This window comes from Mobula hypostoma, chromosome 22 (genome assembly GCF_963921235.1).
Source record: "Mobula hypostoma chromosome 22, sMobHyp1.1, whole genome shotgun sequence".
Classification (NCBI taxonomy): domain Eukaryota; kingdom Metazoa; phylum Chordata; class Chondrichthyes; order Myliobatiformes; family Myliobatidae; genus Mobula; species Mobula hypostoma.
Window position 1 is genome coordinate 5,008,407 of NC_086118.1, and position 23,494 is coordinate 5,031,900.

Consider the following 23,494-nt stretch of genomic DNA (forward strand, 5'->3'; position numbering starts at 1 on the left):
TGTCTCTCTCTAACTCTCTCTATCTCTCTCTCTCTCTCTCTCTCTTTCTCTTTCTCTCTCCTCCTCCCCCACCCCCTCAAGGCGCTACTGTGGACAATATTATTAGAAGTCTTAACTCGGAAAATGGCCAGCTGTCAGAAAGTGAGCACCTTAATCAATGTTCTCTTTCCCACATTAGGCAAACCAAAGCTGCTGTCATACGAGCTGAGGTAGCTTCTCCAAATAGGTTTGGGTTCTAGCACTGTCTCTGCCATCTAGAGGAAATGAATATTGAGCAAGGGAAAACAATAGAGTTTTAGTGATGTTAATTACAGATCACTAGCGTCCCCGGTTTAACAACATCATATGTCATATTCGTAACAGAAGTCATGTCATTCACTGTTTAAGCATGGGCACTTCATCTTATTTTCGTCTCATTATTTACAGAGTACTTCTCGATTATGGACAAAACATAGGATATTTGTTCTTGCATAGTTATCGAAATGGACAAATGAAGTGGTGACAATGTTAAACCTTGCTTTTGAGTTTCAGAATTGGAGTGCTATGTTCTCTGCGTGTAGCTCTGGTTCAATTTCCATACTTGTGTGCTTCACTTGAACTGAATTTATCTGCAGTCTCATTGCCTGTCACTGTACCAACAGCTGACCACACTAAGTAAGACTGATTATGGGTCCTGGGCTTCACGTTTACCTGCAATAATAGGCTTCTGTCTTAAAGTTTGGATTCAAACCCTCCTCTTAAAGCAGAGACAGACTCTTTGCAGTTAAAAATCAAAAAGAATGTCAGTTCTGATCAACTAAAAGGAGATGTTATGAAAGTTGCAGATGACAACTAATGAACCCCAATGACTGGATGACCCACTGTGATGTGGTTTGTCAAACTAAGCTTTGTTGTTATGTCTGATGGTCAGATGACCGAGCATTGATTCATTTACAACACCGGTACTAAGGCAGCATTAATCCAATAAAAAAACTCAGAGATCTTCTCTGTGCAGAGAGTAGTTAGAATGTGGAACTCACTACCTTATAGGTTGGTTAAGGCAAATGAATACCAGTGCAAAGATATGCAGAAGAGGTTTAATAGTGAAAGATAGAAGTACTACCGTTAGAGGGCAAATGGCCTGTTTGTTTTAAATAACATGCAATGCTGTGTAAATAATGAACATTGATCTAAACCTTATTATTATTATCTCTTTTAAGCATCAAGAACGTCCAATAGATGAGGTCGTTATGCAACAGAATGTGAAGTCAACATTTAGCAGCAAAGGTGGTGACATCCAACAACAATACCAGGATGAGGCGAAGAAGACCAAATTAGTTGAAAAAACTCTTCAGGAGGAGAGCAAGAGACTTAGTCTTCTGAGAGCCCGTCGGCCAGTGGATAAAATGGAAGAGAAAGAGGTGGTGCAGTATTACAGGGACCCCAAAATAGAAGCCAGCCTTTCTGACTTGCGCAACGAAATCCACCAAGTGCGGAAACAGAGACAGGAAACCCAGACTAATATAAATTCAACCAGGCAGAGAATCAGTTTGCTGGAAGATAATCAGAAAAATGCCAACACTGGGCTGCTGACTAAAGAGGTGAAGAAAATTGAGAGGCTCCCTGCTTTGGATGTCAAGGCTGAAAATCTACGCAGTGAAATTAATACTCTGAGAAGGGAAAAGCAGATAACCATCGGTGACTGGGATCGCCTAACAAGAGAGGTCACCATCCTTGAGCAGAAGCCAATCAACATTAAAGAAAAAGTCATTGTGGTTGAAAAAGTGAAAGTAGAAAGGGACCCGAATATGTTGAAGGCTTCCAAAAGTCTTCAAAGCGAGATTGAAGACGAGGGTCATAAAAAACAAGTTCTGACTGAAAAGATACGCGATATTCTAACTCAGATTGAGACCCTGGAGAAACAAACCGGAAAAACTAGTCCAAAGGTCATGATTAAGGAGATCAAGAAGATAGAAAAGGACCCTCAACTTGAAAAGGACTTAGTCAAATTCAGAAAGCTTTGTGAGGAAGAAAGCCAGAGTAATAGTGATCTAGAGAGAGAACTGAATGAGCTGCAAATGAAGTACAGAATTATCTATGATCAGAAACCAAAAATAGAAACAAAAGAAATAGTTCAAGAGAATTTCCGTGTCCTTCCTGAAACTGAGCAAGAGATAACAAAATTGAAGAAAGAAATACGAGAAATTGCAAAGAGAAGGGGGGACGTGGAGATGGAAATCACCATCGCCCATGGGGACCTAGAAGTGCTGAAAGACAGGAAACCTCAAATTCAGTATAAAGATATCACCAAGGAAGTTGTGAAGCTTCAGAAAAGCCCAGAAATGCTTAAGGAGATTGATCAACTCAAACATAAACTCCCTCAAATGGACGATGAACATGGTGATATGCAGGTGCAGATTAAGAGGTTGAAAAACGAAAGAGATGAGTGGCGCAAAGAACGGTCAAAGATTGAGACCAAAGTAGTGACCAAAGATGTTGTCAAGTATGAAGATGACCCAATGCTGGATAAGGAAGTGAAGCGACTCCGAACAATAATCCGTGAAGAATCGGAGAAACGAAGGAATATTGAAACAATAGTGTTTGATTTGCAGAATATGTACTCTCAGTTGCAGAGGCAAAAGCCTGAAGAGAAGATTGTGGTTCAGGAAATGGTTCGCCTAGAAAAGGATCCAAAACTTTCCAGGGAACACTACAGCTTGAGCAGAACCTTAGATGATGAACGAAACCAAAGGCGGAACCTGGACAGGGAAGTCCAGCATCTGAAAGCTCTGGTAGAAGAAAGAGAGAAAGAACTAAACCTTGAGGAGGAAAAGGGCATTCACCAGAACATCAAAAATGAAATGGAAGGAATCAAATATAAAATACGCAACCTAGAGTCCAATCCTCCTCCCTTGGAAGAGAAGATTGTCACCGAAGAAGTCCTCAAGGTAGAAAAGGATCCAGTTCTTGAAAGATTAGCTGGATCCCTACGTCAGCAGCTAGACCAAGAAAGGAATAAAGTTACTAATTTGGACAAAGAAATCAAGAAAATTGAACTCGAGTTGGAGATTCTCCACAAAGAGAAATCCCAAGAAAAACTCATCTGCAGAGAAGTTATCCGGATAGAAAAAGACAAGGCCTTGGAGGAAGAGCATGCCCACACACGAGATTTGTACAACAAGGAGAAGAATTCCAGGCTGGACATAGAAGAGGAAATAAGAAGGGTTAAAGACAGGTGCGAGAAATTGGAAAACACGATAGAATCACGATACAAGGTGGAATCAGATCTGAGAAAGGCCAGAGATGATGCTTTCCGTGAGAAGTCAGCACTGGAGGATGAGCTGAAGAACCTGGAGGCAGAAAGAGAACAAAAGACCTTTGTCCATAAAGAGGAGTCCAAACGTCTGAGTCAGCACCATGTGAAAGAAAAACAAAGGAAGCAAGAGATGGATGATAAACTATCATGGATAGAGAAGGAGATCATGAACGAGAGGGACAAAATTCACGAGAAAGAGTACACAATCCGAAACCTTGAGTCACAGATCAACAGGGAAGAAGCACGTCAACGAGACATCCAGATGAGAGAAACCAATCTGTCCACAAAGATATCCATTGTGGATCCAGATACTGGAAAGGAATTGTCACCCTATGAGGCTTACAGAAGGAACATAATAGATCGGAAACAATATATTAACCTACAAGAGCTGGAGTGTGATTGGGAAGAGATTTTCACCCATGGAATATCAGGAGAATCCTCTGTCCTTCGAGACAAGAAAAGTGGGAAAGAATACTCCATTGACGCAGCTCTGAAAGACAGAAGAATCACAAAGGAAGAGCTGAAACTCTATAGGGATGGGAAGCTCCCAATATCTGAGTTTGCACTGTTGGTAGCAGGTGAAGAGAAAGCAACAGCATTACATATCAGCACCGTGAATTCCATGCCAGCATTTTCTTCAGGGTATCAACCAAACTATTCTAGCCCAAGTTTTGCAACCTATCGGGCACACGCTGACCGCGATCAGCAACCCATAGCTGGAGTGTTTGACAACACCACTAACACAAAGATGTCCATTACCAATGCCTTAAACAAGAAGCTACTCGAGCCCATCACAGCTCAAAGGCTGCTGGAAGCACAGGCAGCTACAGGTGGGATCATAGACATCTCAACCCGGGAAAGGCATTCCGTCCATAAGGCATTAGACAGAAACCTGATTGACAAAACCCATGAGAGAAGGTTGCTCAATGCACAGAAGGCTTTCACCGGGCTTGAAGACCCTGTCACAAAGGAACGCCTTTCTGTGGGGGTGGCTCTTCAGAAGGGCTGGCTGCCCAATGATGTGGCTTACCAGTACCTGGAAGCCCAGTACCTCACTGGGGGACTAGTAGACCCCAACCGCTCCGGCCGTGTGTCCACCACGGATGCCCTCATGTCGAACATGATCGATAACAACACCGCCAGAGTCCTCCAGGAAGAATCCAACTATGCCAGGGATCTTGTTGATCCCATGACAGAGGAGAGAGTCAATTACAAAGAACTGATGAAGCGCTGCAAGAAAGATGAGCTTTCCGGCCTCTTGCTTCTCCCAGTCAAGTCAGACCCACATGTGTTTTCCAGCTATCAATCACCAAGACCTCATTACTCTTCATACTCTGGCTTGTATTAACCACTGCCAACAGATACCACTGAGTGTTAAGCATGCATTACCCTCAACTTTTAAACCAAACTTAATCTTACTAACTGTTTTGAATTATATTACGCATTTCCTTACTTTCTTTCACCATGGGTTTAAGGCTGTTCTAACCAAGTCTCTTTTTTATATATTTAAAGGTTTATATAATGGGGGATTTCAATGCTATCTCATTCTGTCTACTACGCTTCTATAGTAAGTGTGTGGAAAATGGTAAGGTGCAGGATGTGAAACATTGGTCTGCTCTTGTGTCATAGAGACTTCATTACAGCATCAAATATTTCATTAATAAAGACAAATATGAAAAATATTCAAGTCTTCTTCCATTCAGTTAAACAATCAATGTTATCATAGGCTAATTCAATTTCTTAAAAAATTACTTATTGAAGTTCATGTCATTTTAAAATGCCTCTAAATATTAGGAAAATTTCAAAACATGAAGCACTTTGGCAGGGGGGTCAGAGGGTGGTCCTGAGTCCTGTTCACCTCTTCTCGGTCTCTCTGCCTCATGGAAGAGCTATTGCATGGAGTGGAGGTGTCCAGGGTAAGGGACTCGATGGGGCTGGAAGAGAGTGTGGCTTGGGAAGAAGGTTGGGTGGTGGGAGGGGAAGGAATACAAACCTGAAGTCCAATATCCCCTCATGATTATGTTTTACAAGATGTCTCAGGTTTACAACAAGGTTCCATTCCTGAGAACTGCTCATAACCAGTCTGGATGTGAAGGTGCAAAGTGTGGTTAGTAAGTTCGTAGATGCTACTAAGATAGGTGGTGTCATCAGCTGTGAAGAAGTTTATCAATTACCACAGGGATCTTGATCAGCTACGCAAGTGGGCTGAGGATTGGCAAATGGTGTGCAATGTAGTTAAGTACTAAGTATTGGACTTTGGGAAGTCAGATCAGCATTGGACATACAGTGAATGGTTAGGCCCTGGAGAGTGTTGTGGGCACAGAGTGGCATGGAAGTGGCAGGGTGGTGAAGGAGGCTGGCCTTTGTCGGTCAGAGCTCTGAGTATAGATGCTGCAATGTTATGTGCAGTTGTGCAAGACATTGATGAGACCTCACTTGCACTACTGTGTATAGTTTTGGTCACCCTGTAATTAAAAAGAGTGCAGAAAAGATATTTATGAGGATGCTGCCAGGACCTGAGTTATAGGAAGAGATTGGGCAGGCTAGGACTTCATTCATTTGAATGAAGGAGGTTGAGGGATAACTTTATCAAGATGTATAAAATGATGGCGTGAAATAGATGAAACATACATAGTCCCATGCCCAGGGAAGGTGCATCAAGGTGGCTGAGGCAGGTACAATAACAAGGTTTTAAAGATATTTGGATAAGTACATAGTTAGGATGCATTTAGAGTGATATGGGCCAAAAACATAGACAATGAAAGGACCCCTGGAAAATTACACTGGAGAGGTAGTAATGGGGGAACAAAGAAATGGCTGATGAACTCAATAGGTATTTTGCGTCAGACTTCATTGTGGAAGACACCTGCAGTACGCCAGAAATTTGAGCAGAAATTCGAGAATGTCGGGGCCAGACGTGAGTGTTGTTGCTATCACTAAGGAAAAGACACTTGGGAAGCTGAAAGTCTGAAGGTAGATAAGTCACTTGGACCACATGGATTACACCCCAGGATTCTAACAGAGGAGGGCTGAAGAGAGTGTGGAGGCATTAATAGTGATAGATCAAGAATGACTAGATTCTGGAATGGTTTTGGATTGGTGAATGAAAAATTGTAAATGACACTCTTTAAGAAGGGAGGGAAGCAAGAATCTGGAAATTATAGGCCATTTAGCCTGACTTCAGCGGTTGACTATTATGGATGAAGTTTCCGGAAACTTGGAGGCACTTGATAAAATAGGTCAAAGTCAGCATTGTTCCCTGAAGGAGTAAACCTTGCCTGACCAATCTGTTGGAATTCTTTGAAAAAATGATCGGCAGGGTAGACAGAGTCAATAGATAATACTTACATGGATTTTCAGAAGGCCTTTAACAAGATGACACATAATGAGGCTTTTAAGCAAGTTAAGGACCCATGGTATTGCATGAAATATACTAGCATGGATAGACGATTGGCTGACTGGTAGGAAACAAAGAATGGGACTAAAGAAAGCCTTTTCTGGTTGGCTGCTGGTGACTAGTGGTGCTGAGCAGTGATCTGTGTTGGGACCACTTCTTTTCACATTTGGACAATGATTTGGATGGCGAAATTGATGGCTTTGTGGTCAAGTCTGCTGAAGATACAAAATAGATGGAGAGGCAGGAGGTGTTGAGGAAGGACTGAGTCTGCAAAAGGACTTAGGCAGATTAGGACACTTGGACGGGTACAGGGATAAGAAAGGTTTAGAGGGATATGGGCCAAATGCAGGCAATGGGAAGAAGTTAAATGGGAATCTTGTCCAGCATGGCCCAATTGGGCTGAAAGGGTAGTTTCCCAGCTTTATAGCTCTACAACTCTTTGGCTTGAGATGGGAATAGTTTAGGGTTGTATTTTTGTTTCATCCCAACATCAACCTGAGCATTAGCTTTTACATAAACACAAGAGATTTTGCAAATGCTGGAAATTCAGAATAACACACACAAAATGCTGGAGGAACTCAGCAGGTCATGCAGCATCTATGGAGAGGAATAAAGAGTCAATATTTCGTGCCGAGACCCTTCATCAGGACTGAAGAAGCCAGAATAAGAAGGTGGGGGGAGAGGATGGAGTACAAGCTGGAAGGTGATCCCACCCCCCCCCACCCATTGCAGATGGAGGGATGGAGGGAAGGTGCTCACCAAATTGAGGGCTGCTTTGTTGAGCATCTTCTCCCTTTCTACAACAGGTAAACTGTTTTAATCCAGTCCCCATTCTCATTATGACAGGTCAGTCTATTGGCCTCCTCTATTGCAATGATAAGGCCACTGTGGGAATGGCAAAGAAGTGTCAAATGAAATACAATGTTAGAAAGTGTATGGTCATGCACTTTGGTGGAAGAAATAAACGGGTAGACTATTATTTAGATGGGGAGAGAATTCAAAATGCAGAGATGCAAAGGGACTTGGGAGTCCTTGTGCAAGATACCCTAAAGGTTAACCTCCAGGTTGAGTCAGTTGTGAAGAAGGCGAATGCATTGTTGGCATTCATTTCTAGAGGTATAGAATATAAGAGCAGGGATGTGATGTTGAGGCACTCGTGAGACTACACTTGGAGTATTGTGTGCAGTTTTAGGCTCCTTATTTTAGAAAGGATATACTGACATTGGAGAGGGTTCAGAGAATGATTCAAGGAATGAATATGAGGACCATCTGGCAGCTCTTGGGCTGTATTCCCTGGAGTTCAGGAGAATTATGGAGGATCTCATAGAAACATTCTGAATGTTAAAAGGCCTGAACCAATTAGATATGGCAAAGTTACTTACTTTGGGTTTCTAGGACAAGAGGGCACGACTTCAAGATTGAAGTACGTCTACTTAGAACTGAGATGCGGAGAAATTACTTTAGTCAGAGGGTGGTAAATCTGTGGAATTTGCTGCCACGAGCGGCTGTGGAGGCCAAGTCATCGGGTGTATTTAAGGCAGAGCTAGATAGGTTCTTGATTAGCCAGGCCATTAAAGGGTATGGGGTGAAGGCAGGGGAGTGTGGATGACTGGAAGAATTAGACCAGCCCATGATTGAATGGCAGAGCAGGCTCGATGGGCCGAATGGCCTTCTTCTGCTCCTGTATCTTATGGTCTTATGGCCTGCGGCTGGAGGAGCAACACCTCATATTAAACCATAAGACCATAAGACGTAGGAGCAGAATTAGGCCATCTAGCCCATCGAGTCTGCTCCACCATTCAATCATAGCTGATCCTTTTTTTTATCTCCTCCTCCTCAAACCCAGTTCCCAGCCTTCTCCCCATAACCTTTAATGCCATGTCCAATCAAGAACCTATCAATCTCTGCCTTAAATACACCCAATGACCTGGCCTCCACAGCTGCACGTAGCAACAAATTCCACAAATTCACCACCATTTGGTTAAAGAAATTTCTCTGTCTCCTCTATTCTGAGGCTGTACCCTTTTGTCCTAGACTCTCCCACCATGGGAAACATCCTTTCCACATCTACTCTGCCTAGGCCATTCAATATTCGAAAGGTTTCAATGAGATTCTCTTCTCATCCTTCTGAATTCCAGCGAGTACAGACCCAGGGCCATCAAATGTTCCTCGTATGATAACCCTTTTATTCCTGGAATCATCCTTGTGAACCTCCTCTGGACTCTCTCCAATGCCAGCACATCTTTTCTAAGAGGGCCCCAAAACTGTTCACAATACTCAAGGTGAGGCCTCACCAGTGCCTTATAAAGCCTTAGTATCACATCCTTACTCTTGTATTCTAGATCACTTGAAATGAATTCTAACATGGTACTTGCCTTCCTCACCACCGACTCAACCTGCAAGTTAACCTTCAGGGTATTCTGTACAAGAACTCCCAATTCCTTCTGCATCTCAGATCCCTAGATTTTCTCCCCATTTAGGAAATAGTCCACACATTTATTTCTACTACCAAAGTGCATGACTGTGCATTTTCCAACATTGTATTTCATTTGCCACTTACCCATTCTCCCAATCTGTCTATGTCCTTCTGCATCCTACCTGTTTCCTCAACAGTACCTGCCCCTCCACCAATCTTTGTATCATCTGCTAACTTGGCTACATCATCTAAATCATTTATATACAGCATAAAAAGAAGCGGTCCTAACACTGACCCCTACAGAACACCACTAGTCACTGGCAGCCACCCAGAAAAGGATCCTTTTAATTCCCACTTGCTGCCTCCTACCAATCAACTAATGCTCTAACCATGTTAGTAACTTCCCTGTAATACCATGGCTCTTAACTTGGTAAGCAGCTTCATGTGTGGCACCTTGTCAAAGGCCTTCTGAAAGTCCAAATACATAACATCCACTGCATCCCCTTTATCTATCTTACTTGTAATCTCTTCAAAGAATTCCAACAGGTTCATCAGGCAGGATTTCCTTGAAGGAAACTATGCTGACTTTGTACTATCTTGTCCTGTGTCACCAAGTACCCCCTCACCTCACCATTAACAATTGACTCTAACATCTTCCCAACCACTGAGGTCAGGCTCACTGGTCTATAACTTCCTTTCTGCTGCTTTCTTCCTTTCTTAAAGAGTGGAATAACATTTGCAATTTTCCAGTCCTCTGGTACCATGCTAAAGTCCAATGATTTTTGAAAGATCCTTTCTAACGTCACCACTATCTCTAACACTACCTCTTTCAGAACCCTAGGGTGCAGTTCTTCTGGACTGGATGACTTATGTACCTTTAGGTCTTTCAGTTTTTTGAGCACCTTCTCTCTTATAACGGTAAATACACCCACTTCTCTTCCTTTACACACTACAACATCAAGCATACTGCTGGTGTCTTCCACAGCCAAGACTGACACAAAATACTCATTTAGCTCATCAGCCATCTCCTTGTATCTCATTATTATTTCTCCTGCCTCATTTTCTAGTGGTCCTTTATCCACTCTTATTTCTCTTTTATTTTTAACATACATGAGAAAAGCACTTTGATATTATTTGCTAGTTTGCTTTCATATTTCATCTTTTCCCTTCTAATAATTTCATTAGTTGTTCTCTGTAGGTTTTTAAAAACTTCCCAATCCTCTATCTTCCCACTAATTCTTGCTTTGTTGTCTGCCCTCTCTTTTGCTTTTACAATTGCTTTGACTTCCCTTGCCAGCCATGGTTGTACTATATTATCATTTGAGTATTTCTTCATTTTTGGAATACACGTCCTGCACTTTCCTCATTTTTCCCAGAAATGTGTGCCATTGCTGCTCTGCTGATATCCCTGCTCCTTCCAATTTACTTTGGCCAACTCCTCTCTCATACCACTGTAATTTCCCTTACTCCACTGAAATACTGCTACATCAGACTTCACTTTCTCCCTATCAAATTACAAGTCAAACTCAATTCATATTGTGACCATTGGTTCCTAAGGGTTATTTTACCTTAAACTCCCTAATCGCCACCAGTTCATTACATAACACCCAATATGGTATAGCTGATCCCTTAGCTGGCTCAACGACAAACTGCTCTAAAAAGCCATCTCTTAGACATTCAACAAACTCACTCTCTTGAGATCTATTACCAGCCTGATTTTCCCAATCGACCTGCATGTTAAAATCTCCCATGACTACCATAACATTGCCCTTTTGACTCGCCTTTTCTATTTCTTGTTGTAACCAGTCACTGTTGGGAGGCCTGTATATATAACTGTCATTAACGTCCTTTTACCCTTGCAGTTTCTGAACTCAACCCACAAGGATTCAACATTTTCTGATACTATGTCTCATCTTTCTACTGTTTGATCCCATTCTTTACCAGTACAGCAACACCACCCCTCTCTGCCTACCTTCCAATCCCTCAAGACATAACGTGTAACCTTGGACATTCAGCTCCAAACTACAACCACCTTCAGCCACAATTCAGTGATGGCCACAACATCATACCTGGCAATCTGTAATATTGCAACAAGATTATCCATTTTATTTCTTATACTACACGCATTTGGATACAACACCTTGAGTACTGTATTTGCTGTCCTTTCTGATTCTGCATCCCTAATGATTTGAAACTCAGTCTGTTGGCTGCAATTAAGTCCCATCACTTGCCTGCCCTTCCTGACAGTCTGACTGCCCGCTACCTTTACTCCATTACCATCCGTCCTATCCTGAGTCCCTTCACTCCAGTTCCCACCCCCTGCCACGTTAGTTTAAACCCTCCCCAACAGCTCTAACAAAGAGAATATTGGTTCCCCTCGGGTTCAGGTGCAACTTTTCACTTTTGAACAGGTCATACCTCCCCCAGGAGTGAATCATCCAAGAACCTGAAGCCCTGCCCCCTGCACCAGCTTCTCAGCCACACATTTATCTGCCAGATCATCCTGTTTCTACCCTCACTGGCACATGGCACAGGCAGCAATCCAGAAATTACTACCCGGGAGGTCCTGCTTTTCAGCTTTCCACTAGCTCTCTAAATTCTCTTTTTCAGGACCTCATTGCTTTTCCCTCCTATGTCATTGGTACCAATATGTACCAAGATATCTGGCTGCTCTCTCTCCCTCTCCAAAATGTTGTGGACGTGATCTGAGACATCCCCTGACCCTGGCACCTGGGAGGCAACATACCATCCGGGTGTCCTGTTCACGTCCACAGAATCTCCTGTCTGTTCCCCTCACTATCAAGTCCCCTATCACTACTGCTCCCTTCTCTCTCTTTCCCCTCTGCATCACGGACCCATGCTTAGTGCCTGTAACCTGGTCACTGTGGCCTTCTCCCGGGAGGTCATGCCCCATACAAGTATCCAAAGCAGTAAGCTTGTTTCTGAGGGGAATGGCTACAGGGGTGCTCTGCTCTAACTGCCCATTTCCATTTCTCCTGACGGTCACCCAGCTACTCGCCTCCTGCAACTTCAGGGTGACTATTTCCCTGTAACTTTGATCAATTATATCCTCGCTCTCCCGTACAAGCTGAAGGTCATCCAATTGCTGCTCCAGATCCCTAACACGGTCTTCAGGAGCTGCAGCCAGATACGCTTCACGCTGACGTAGTTCCCCAGGAGACTCTGTGTCTCCCAGCTCTCCAACATCCGACACGAAGAGCACAACACAGCCATTTAAATGGCACAGTAAAAGAGGGGGAAAAAAAACAAGAAGGAAACCTTAACAGACGCTTTACACAGAGCTGACACATCTTTCTAGCCGAAGCTTCTTTCATCTGATTAGCTTCCAACCTGGTGGCATGAACGTCGATTTCTCCAACTTCCCTTAATTTCTTCCTCCTCCCTGTTCCCTCTTTTTTCTATTCCCATTCTGGCTCCCCCCTTTTCCCTTCTCTTCTCCTCACCTGCCTGTCACCTCCCCCAGTGCCCCACCCTTAAGTCCACTCTCCTTTCCTATCAGATTCCCCGTTCTTCACCTCCCAATTTCTCACTTCATCCCCACCTATCTTCTTCCTCACCTGGCTCCACGGATCTCCTTCCTCTCTCCCACCTTTGTATTCTAGCTTCTTCCCCTTGTAAACGTAACTTTGCTGGATCAAATAATGACAGCACAAAAAGATCGTTACTTATCTTTTCACCCGTTCATTTCTTCGAGCTCAGCCGGCGGGTGAACTCGGACCCAACATCAGGGAGAGACCCCTTCTCATCTCCCTGGCAGTTCTACAAGTTCACTGCCCGATGTCAGAATTGTCAGAAGTTATAAGGCCACCGATACAAAAGAACAATCAGTTTGATAACCGTTCCGGTCAAGTCAGTGGACTATTGATACAGAGAACAATCAGTTTAATAACTATTCCGGCCAAGTCAATGGACTATTGATACAAAAGGACAATCAATTTGTTAGACACTCCAGCCACCTTAAATAAAAAGGGAATGTCCTACTTGGTTTGCTGGAGCCACAACTTAATTACAAAGATAAGACCATCCGTCAAATTTGTGTTTTAATTGAGAAAGGAATGTTCTGTCTAATTCCCATCAGGTACTGCTTTTTGTCAAAATCAAAAGGTGTGAAACGCCCAGAGACCTGGGCGGACTTTAATTATCTTGCTCCAAAGAAGGCAGCTGTGAGACATTATTCAAGCACACTGCAGTCACAGACATAGTCAGTACAGTACTTAATCCATTGTTTACAGGAATCTGAGAATCCCCCATTCCCTTAAACTTTATCACCCTCTCCTTTCCAGTCCTGAGGATCCCAGCCTGAAATAACGACTCTTTACTCCTCTCTACAGATGCCTCTGCCTGACCCGCTGAGTTTCCATGAGCAATCGCATACCCTATTCCTGTCTCAGTGTCAATTGGACACAGATCCAGAGTCAATCCCGGTTTCAGTGTTAGTTTGCCTCAGGAGAAAAGATATACCATTCTGGAAACAGCAATCCCTGTCAGGTGCAGAAAGGAACCTGTGTCTCAGGTGTGCGGCAATATCAGCGCTGCTTGTGTTGACTCATACCACATGCCTGCATTGAAAGTAGTTATTCGAGATCTTTTCATCTGAAGCTCAAATATGGAGCCTTGATATACAAACCTCCACTACCCCACTCTCACCTCCATTATTGCATCACGTTCTACATACAGAGCGGGTACGTCTGCACCAAGTGTCCCTGCGTACTGGTGTTCAGCCTTCTCCCCACTGTTGGAAAGGATGGATCGGGCTATATTACCGTGGAATGTTCCTTTAGTTGGATAAAGCCACTCCACCTGTCCATATAAAGGACTTCATCCAGAATCACACACTTTGACAGTGGAGATGGTTATCGGGATGTACAGACGGATCATGATCAGTTGAGTTAGTAGGCTCAGAAATGGCAAGTGGGGTTTAATCTGAATGAATGCAATGTGTTGCACTTTGGAAAGACAAATGAGGGTATGACTTTCACAGAGAACGAATGGCCCTGGGTTTGGCGTAGAGCAGAGGGATCTAGCAGTATAACAAGGCAACATGACAGATAGGAGGAGCCTGGCAAGCTGGCATTCATCAGTCAGGGCAATGAGTATAGAAAGTTGGATGTTATATTACTGTGTACAAGACATTGGGGAGGCTGCATTTGGGATTTTGTGTTCATTTTTGGACACCCTGCTACAGGAAAGATGCCATTAAGCTGGAAGAGTATAGAGGGGGTCTATGAGGATGCTGCTGAGACTAGAAGGCTTATGTTAAAGAGAAATTTTGGGGCAGTCAGTTGGTCTTGGAGCACAGGAGCATAGGAGAATGAGGGGTGATCTTCCAGAAGTGAGGGGCAAAAATAGGGTGAATGCAGTCTTTTTCTTGTGGTAGGGGAATCAAGAACTAGAGGGCATAGGTGAGAGGAAAGAAATTTACTATGAGCCAAACAACAGGAATTCTGCAGATGCTGGAAATTCAAGCAACACACATCAAAGTTGCTGGTGAACGCAGCAGGCCAAGCAGCATCTGTAGGAAGAGGTGCAGTCGACGTTTCAGGCCGAGACCCTTCGTCAGGACTAACTGAAGGAAGAGTGAGTAAGGGATTTGAAAGTTGGAGGGGGAGGGGGAGATCCAAAATGATAGGAGAACACAGGAGGGGGAGGGATAGAGCCAAGAGCTGGACAGGTGATAGGCAAAAGGGGATACGAGAGGATGATGGGACAGGAGGTCCGGGAAGAAAGACAAGGGGGGGGGACCCAGAGGATGGGCAAGAGGTATATTCAGAGGGACAGAGGGAGAAAAAGGAGAGTGAGAGAAAGAATGTGTGCCTAAAAATAAGTAACAGATGGGGTACGAGGGGGAGGTGGGGCCTTAGCGGAAGTTAGAGAAGTCGATGTTCATGCCATCAGGTTGGAGGCTACCCAGACGGAATATAAGGTGACGGAATATAACTGCTGACGGGACATCAACCGTCTTGACTTTACCGCACCTTGTCCCCATTCCAACCTCATTCCTTCGGAATGCTCTGCTCTCCACTCCCTCCGCACTAATCCTAACCTTATTATTAAACCCGCCAATAAGAGGGGTGCTGTTGTAGTCTGGCGTACTGACCTCTACCTTGCCGAGGCACAGCGACAACTCGCGGATACCTCCTCTTATTTACCCCTCGATCGTGACCCCACTAAGGAGCACCAGGCCATTGTCTCCCACACCATCACCGACTTTATCCGCTCAGGGGATCTCCCATCCACTGCTACCAACCTTATAGTTCCCACACCCCGCACTTCTCGTTTCTACCTCCTACCCAAGATCCACAAACCTGCCTGTCCTGGCCGACCTATTGTCTCAGCTTGCTCCTGCCCCACCAAACTCATTTCTGCATACCTCGACACTGTTTTATCACCCCTTGTTCAATCCCTTCCGACCTATGTTCGTGACACTTCTCACGCTCTTAAACTTTTCGATGATTTTAAGTTCCCTGGCCCCCACCGCTTTATTTTCACCATGGATGTCCAGTCCTTATATACTTCCATCCCCCATCAGGAAGGCCTCAAAGCTCTACGCTTCTTTTGGATTCCAGACCTAATCAGTTCCCCTCTACCACCACTCTGCTCCGCCTAGCGGAATTAGTCCTTACTCTTAATAATTTCTCCTTTGGCTCCTCCCACTTCCTCCAAACTAAAGGTGTAGCTATGGGCACCCGTATGGGTCCTAGCTATGCCTGCCTTTTTGTTGGGTTTGTGGAACAATCTATGTTCCGTGCCTATTCTGGTATCTGTCCCCCACTTTTCCTTCGCTACATCGACGACTGCATTGGCGCTGCTTCCTGCACGCATGCAGAACTCGTTGACTTTATTAACTTTGCCTCCAACTTTCACCCTGCCCTCAAGTTTACCTGGTCCATTTCCGACACCTCCCTCCCCTTTCTAGATCTTTCTGTCTCTGTCTCTGGAGACAGCTTATCCACTGATGTCTACTATAAGCCTACTGACTCTCACAGCTATCTGGACTATTCCTCTTCTCACCCTGTCTCTTGCAAAAACGCCATCCCCTTCACGCAATTCCTCCGTCTCCACCGCATCTGCTCTCAGGATGAGGCTTTTCATTCTAGGACGAGGGAGATGTCTTCCTTTTTTAAAGAAAGGGGCTTCCCTTCCTCCACTATCAACTCTGCTCTTAAACGCATCTCCCCCATTTCATGTACATCTGCTCTCACTCCATCCTCCCGCCACCCCACTAGGAATAGGGTTCCCCTGGTCCTCACCTACCACCCCACCAGCCTCCGGGTCCAACATATTATTCTCCGTAACTTCCGCCACCTCCAACGGGATCCCACCACTAAGCACATCTTTCCCTCCCCCCCTCTCTCTGCATTCCGCAGGGATCGCTCCCTACACAACTCCCTTGTCCATTCGTCCCCCCCATCCCTCCCCACTGATCTCCCTCCTGGCACTTATCCGTGTAAGTGGAACAAGTGCTACACATGCCCTTACACTTCCTCCCTTACCACCATTCAGGGCCCCAAACAGTCCTTCCAGGTGAGGTGACACTTCACCTGTGAGTCGGTTGGGGTGATATACTGCGTCCGGTGCTCCCGATGTGGCCTTCCATATATTGGCGAGACCCGACGCAGACTGGGAGACCGCTTTGCTGGACATCTACGCTCTGTCCGCCAGAGAAAGCAGGATCTCCCAGTGGCCACACATTTTAATTCAACATCCCATTCCCATTCTGACATGTCTATCCACGGCCTCCTCTACTGTAAAGATGAAGCCACACTCAGGTTGGAGGAACAACACCTTATATTCCGTCTGGGTAGCCTCCAACCTGATGGCATGAACATCGACTTCTCTAACTTCCGCTAATGCCCCACCTCCCCCTCGTATCCCATCCGTTATTTATTTTTACACACACATTCTTTCTCTCACTCTCCTTTTTCTCCCTCTGTCCCTCTGACTATACCCCTTGCCCATCCTCTGGGTCCCCTCCTTGTCTTTCTTCCCGGACCTCCTGTCCCATGATCCTCTCATATCACTTTTGCCAATCACCTGTCCAGCTCTTGGCTCCATCCCTCTCTCTCCTGTCTTCTCCTATCATTTTGGATCTCCCCCTCCCCCTCCCACTTTCAAATCTCTTACTAACTCTTCCTTCAGTTAGTCCTGACGAAGGGTCTGAAACGTTGACTGCACCTCTTCCTAGAGATGCTGCCTGGCCTGCTGCGTTCACCAGCAACTTTGATGTGTGTTGCTTAATATGAGCCAAGGGGGATATCTTTTCACACAGAGGGTGGTCAATAAATGGAATGAGCTGTTGGAGGAAATGGTTGAGGCAGGTACATTAACAACATGTAAATGGTGCATGGAAAAGGTTAGAGGAATAGGGGCCAGGCATAGGCAAGTGGGGGCAGATTAGTCGGGAATCTTTGTCGGCATGGACCAGTTGGACCAAAGGCCTTTTCCCTGTGCTGCTTGACTCTTGATCTTTTGATCACTAATGATTAGCACAGAATGTTTGTGGAGCCCTGCAGGAAAAGACTATGGTATGGCTCCCCAAGTCAAAGACATTTGGGAGAAGTACCAGTGCTTGCAACCCCTGTGTTATATGGGAGGGGGAGCGGGTTTACATTCCTAGAAAACTATTGTATTACATTTTTTGTAATGTAAAGCCATATCATCTGCATGTACAGCAAGAAATATCAGTTTTACAAAGGTAAAATTGTTACATCAATTGCATGAGAGTGAATTTTTATTCTGAGTCTCTGCTTGAGAATTCTGTGACACAGCCATCACCCATACCTTTCAGTAAGTACCAAGACTTTGCTTGAAGAGAAATCCCACCCTATTGGACCCTTCATGTGTGGTCAGAGTGTGTGGACAGCCCTGCTACCCCAAAGATAACTACACTGCAAATGAAACTCAGTCCGTCAGAAAAAGTGGGATCTCCCAGTGGCCACCCATTTTAATTCCACTTCTTGTTCCATTCCAATATGTCCATCCATGGTTTCCTCCATTGTCATGATGAGGCCACACTTAGGTTGGAGGAACAACACCTGATATTCCATGTGGGTGCCTCCAACCTTATAGCATGAACATGAATTTCTCAAACCTCTGGTAATGCCCCCCACACCCCACCACTCCTTCACCATTTCCCATCCCCTTTTCCCTCTCTCACCTTATTGTCTGGCCCACTCATCGCCTCCCTCTGGTGCTCCTCCCCCTTTTTCTTTCTTCCATGTCCTCCTGTCTCTTTCACCAATCAACTTCCCAGTCCTTTACTTCATCCCCTCCCCTTTCAGGTTTCACCTATCACCTTGAGTTCCTTCCCCCCCCCACCGACCTTCTAAATCTACTCCTCATCTTTCTTTCACCAGTCCTGCTGAAGGGTTTCATCCCGAAACGTCGAATGTACTATTTTACTAGATGCTGCCTGGCCTACTGAGCTCATGTTGTGTGTGTTGCTCAGACTTCCAGCACCTGCAAATTTTCTCTTGTCTGGAAATGAAACTGCTGCCCATTGCCTTCCAGCAAACGCCATTGCCCCAAGGAGGTGTGTGCCAAGAGGTTGTGTGTCACATAGAAACATAGAAAATAACTGCAGGAGTTGGCCATTTGGCCCTTCGAGCCTGCACCGCCATTCAGTATGATCATGGCTGATCATCCAACTCAGAACCCTGCACCAGCCTTCCCTCCATACCCCCTGATCCCTTTAGCCACAAGGGCCATATCTAACTCCCTCCTAAATATAGCCAATGAACTGGCCTCAACTGTTTCCTGTGGCAAAGAATTCCACAGATTCACCGTGTGAAGAACTGTTTCCTGTGGCAGAGAATTCCACAGATTCTCCGTGTGAAGAAGTTTTTCCTCATCTCGATCCTAAAAGGCTTTCCCTTTATCCTCAAACTGTCACCCCTTGTTCTGGACTTCCCCAACATTGGGAACAATTTTCATGCATCTAGCCTGTCCAATCCCTTTAGGATTTTATACGTTTCAATAAGATCCCCCCTCAATCTTCTAAATTCCAATGAGTATAAGCCTAGTCGATCCAGTCTTTCATCATATGAAAGTCCTGCCATCCCAGGAATCAATCTGGTGAACCTTCTTTGTACTCCCTCTATGGCAAGGATGTCTTTCCTCAGATTAGGGGACCAAAACTCCATACAATACTCCAGGTGTGGTCTCACCAAGGCCTTGTACAACTGCAGTAGTACCTCCCTGCTCCTGTACTCGAATCCTCTTGCTATGAATGCCAGCATACCATTCGCCTTTTTCACCGCCTGCTGTACCTGCATACCCACTTTCAATGACTGGTGTATAATGACACCCAGGTCTCGTTGCACCTCCCCTTTTTCTAATCGGCCACCATTCAGATAATAATCTCTTTTCCTGTTTTTGCCACCAAAGTGGATAACCTCACATTTATCCACATTAAATTGCATCTGCCATGAATTTGCCCACTCACCTAACCTATCCAAGTCACCCTGCATCCTCTTAGCATCCTCCTCACAGCTAACACTGCCACCCAACTTCGTGTCATCTGCAAACTTGTAGATGCTGCATTTAATTCCCTCATCTAAGTCATTAATATATATTGTAAACAACTGGGGTCCCAGCACTGAGCCTTGCGGTACCCCACTAGTCACTGCCTGCCATTCTGAAAAGGTCCCGTTTATTCCCACTCTTTGCTTCCTGTCTGCCAACCAATTCTCTATCCACATCAATACCTTACCCCCAATACTGTGTGCTTTAAGTTTGCACACTAATCTCCTGTGTGGGACCTTGTCAAAAGCCTTTTGAAAATCCAGTTCCCTGTGGGTTCTACCCAGGGGCACACTCTCTCTAATACCATCTGCTGCAGGAGAACCATCAAGCCGATGAATCATGCTGCTTGTCTTCCCAAAACCCATTTCTTCTTCTTATCGTGTCCACAGACAGTCTATACATGGCCCAGCCAGAACTGGACATATTTTTGCGCCTTGTTGTTGAATTCCGCAAGATCTGCAACAGTACAGGGTTCCTCTAGTGATGGGCATTGCAGGAGATATAATCACATACCATATAACCATATAACAATTGCAGCACGGAAACAGGCCGTCTCGGCCCTTCTAGTCCGTGCCAAACTCATGCTCTCACCTAGTCCCACCGACCTGCACTCGGTCCATAACCCTCCATTCCTTTCCTGGCCATATAGCTGTCCAATTTAACTTTAAATGACAACATCGAACCTGCCTGAACTACTTCTGCTGGAAGCTCGTTCCACACAGCTAGCACTCTCTGAGTAAAGAAGTTCCCCCTCATGTTATCTCTAAACTTTTGCCCTTTAACTCTCAACTCATGTCCTCTTGTTTGAATCTCCCCCACTCTCAATGGAAAAATCCTATCCATGTTAACTCTATCTATCCCCCTCATAATTTTAAATACCTCTATCAAGTCCCTCCTCAATGTTGCATAGTTTGTGGTTCAATTCCATATAGTCATAGTCATAGTCATAGTCATAGTCATAGTCATAGTCATACTTTATTAATCCCGGGGGAAATTGGTTTTTGTTACAGTTGCTCCATAAATAATAAATAATAATAGAACCACAAATAGTTAAATAGTAATATGTAAATTATGCCAGTAAATTATGAAATAAGTCCAGGACCAGCCTATTGACTCAGGATGTCTGACCCTCCAAGGGAGGAGTTGTAAAGTTTGATGGCCACAGGCAGGAATGACTTCCTATGACGCTCTGTGCTGCATCTCGGTGGAATGAGTCTCTGGCTGAATGTACTCCTGTGCCCACCCAGTACATTATGTAGTGGATGGGAGACATTGACCAAGATGGCATGCAACTTGGACAGCATCCTCTTTTCAGACACCACTGTCAGAGAGTCCAGTTCCATCCCCACAACATCACTGGCCTTATGAATGAGTTTGTTGATTCTGTTGGTGTCTGCCACCCTCAGCCTGCTGCCCCAGAACACAACAGCAAACATGATAGCACTGGCCACCACAGACTCGTAGAACATCCTCAGCATCATCCAGCAGATGTTAAAGGACCGCAGTCTCCTCAGGAAATAGAGATGGCTCTAACCCTTCTTGTAGACAGCCTCAGTGTTCTTTGACCAGTCCAGTTTATTGTCAATTCGTATCCCCAGGTATTTGTAATCCTCCACCATGTCCACACTGACCCCCTGGATGGAAACAGGGGTCACCGGTACCTTAGCTCTCCTCAGGTCTACCACCAGCTCCTTCGTCTTTTTCACGTTAAGCTGCAGATAATTCTGCTCACACCATGTGACAAAGTTTCCTACCGTAGCCCTGTACTCAGCCTCATCTCCCTTGCTGATGCATCCAACTATGGCAGAGTCATCAGAAAACTGCTGAAGATGACAAGACTCACAAGTTGTCGGGCTGGTTGTATATCCCCATTTGCTTAGTGACACCTTTGAACGACCTACACCAGTCCTAAGTCTGTTAAGGCACTTCCAGGTTGCCCAGTGGCAATCAGCTCCTGGGGGAAGGCTTTCCTCTGGTGGAATTTCCATCGTTGGGGGTTGTTTGAGACTGGCGATCCGGTCTTTCCACAAGGTGATGCGGGCTTCAGATGGGGTTGACTGTAATGGAACAACACTGTTCACAAAGCTCTTCCTTGACTTTAGGTGGCTGGGTATAGGTGTATGACCATGTAGAGGGTGCCCCTCATCTGATGTTTGACGGAGTCATCCTTTCTTGCTGGCTACCGTTCTTCTTATATCGGGGGGGGGCAATACCCACCAGGTTGTTGGTGTTTGTTGGTTTTAAACAACCTGTGATAAGTCGGCAGCTTGCATTCAGAACGGCACCTAGCTTCTTAGCATGAGTAGATCTTCCCCATGCAGGGCAGGTGTATTCAGCAGTGGAATAGCATAGAGCAAGTGCACTGGGGCCAAGGTAGAAGCATTCACGTCGCAGCCCTGTTTCAACCAATTCTACCACCACCACACACAGCAAGTAGCGTATTCAATATTTTTGTACCAAAACCCACTGATCTGTCCATAACCAAGTGCCACCAACATACACTCTTCTCAGTCTTTACAATGTGCTAACAACAGGAATTCTGCAGATGCTGGAAATTCAAGCAACATACATCAAAGTTGCTGGTGAACGCAGCAGGCCAGGCAGCATCTATAGGAAGAGGCGCAGTCGACGTTTCAGGCCGAGACCCTTCGTCAGGACTAACTGAAGGAAGAGTGAGTAAAGGATTTGAAAGCTGGAGGGGGAGGGGGAGATGCAAAATGATAGGAGAAGACAGGAGGGGGAGGGATGGAGCCAAGAGCTGGACAGGTGATAGGCAGAAGGGGATACGAGAGGATCATGGGACAGGAGGTCCGGGAAGAAAGACGGGGGGGGGGTGACCCAGAGGATGGGCAAGAGGTATATTCAGAGGGACAGAAGGAGAAAAAGGAGAGTGAGAGAAAGAATGTGTGCATTAAAAAGAGTAACAGATGGGGTACGAGGGGGAGGTGGGGCCTAGCGGAAGTTAGAGAAGTCAATGTTCATGCCATCAGGTTGGAGGCTACCCAGACGGAATATAAGGTGTTGTTCCTCCAACCTGAGTGATGGCATGAACATTGACTTCTCTAACTTCCGCTAGGCCCCACCTCCCCCTCGTACCCCATCTGTTACTCTTTTTAATGCACACATTCTTTCTCTCACTCTCCTTTTTCTCCCTCTGTCCCTCTGAATATACCTCTTGCCCATCCTCTGGGTCACCCCCCCCCGTCTTTCTTCCCGGACCTCCTGTCCCATGATCCTCTTGTAGCCCCTTCTGCCTATCACCTGTCCAGCTCTTGGCTCCATCCCTCCCCCTCCTGTCTTCTCCTATCATTTTGCATCTCCCCCTCCCCCTCCAGCTTTCAAATCCCTTACTCACTCTTCCTTCAGTTAGTCCTGACGAAGGGTCTCGGCCTGAAACGTCGACTGCGCCTCTTCCTATAGATGCTGCCTGGCCTGCTGCATTCACCAGCAACTTTGATGTATGTTGTTTACAATGTGCTAGTGTAGTGTAGCCCTCCCACAATTCCACAATCGATGGTCAAACTACAGGAACTGGCTGTTGTATAACAATGAAAACTGATGTGCCAATGTAAAGTAAATGAAATAACATATCATGATGAAAATATTGACTTGAATGCTCTGTGTTGACATTCCCATGAATAAAGTTAATTTTTAAGAGGGAAAAAAAAACATGGTTGCCAAGAACTTTTGGGAATGAATCTGTTAACTGTCAGTGAATTTCTGAATGTTGTGGAATGTCAGAACATCAGGAGTTCTTTGGGATCAACATTATACCTTTAAGGAAAGCGCTGGTCCCCCACCAGCACCAGAAGAGGGCATTAAGGAGAGCGTCGGTCCCATC

General features: G+C 45.2%; 1 protein-coding gene across 1 annotated transcript in view; it reads left to right on the plus strand.

Moving 5' to 3' along the window:
- evpla (envoplakin a) overlaps positions 1-4,960 on the plus strand; it is a 92,027-nt gene extending 87,067 nt beyond the window's left edge. Inside the window, exon 22 of the mRNA XM_063030924.1 lies at positions 1,200-4,960. Coding sequence (XP_062886994.1) covers positions 1,200-4,643 — 3,444 coding nt within the window. The 3' untranslated portion in view covers positions 4,644-4,960. The remainder of the gene's footprint in view (positions 1-1,199) is intronic.
- Positions 4,961-23,494: the final 18,534 nt, after the last annotated feature.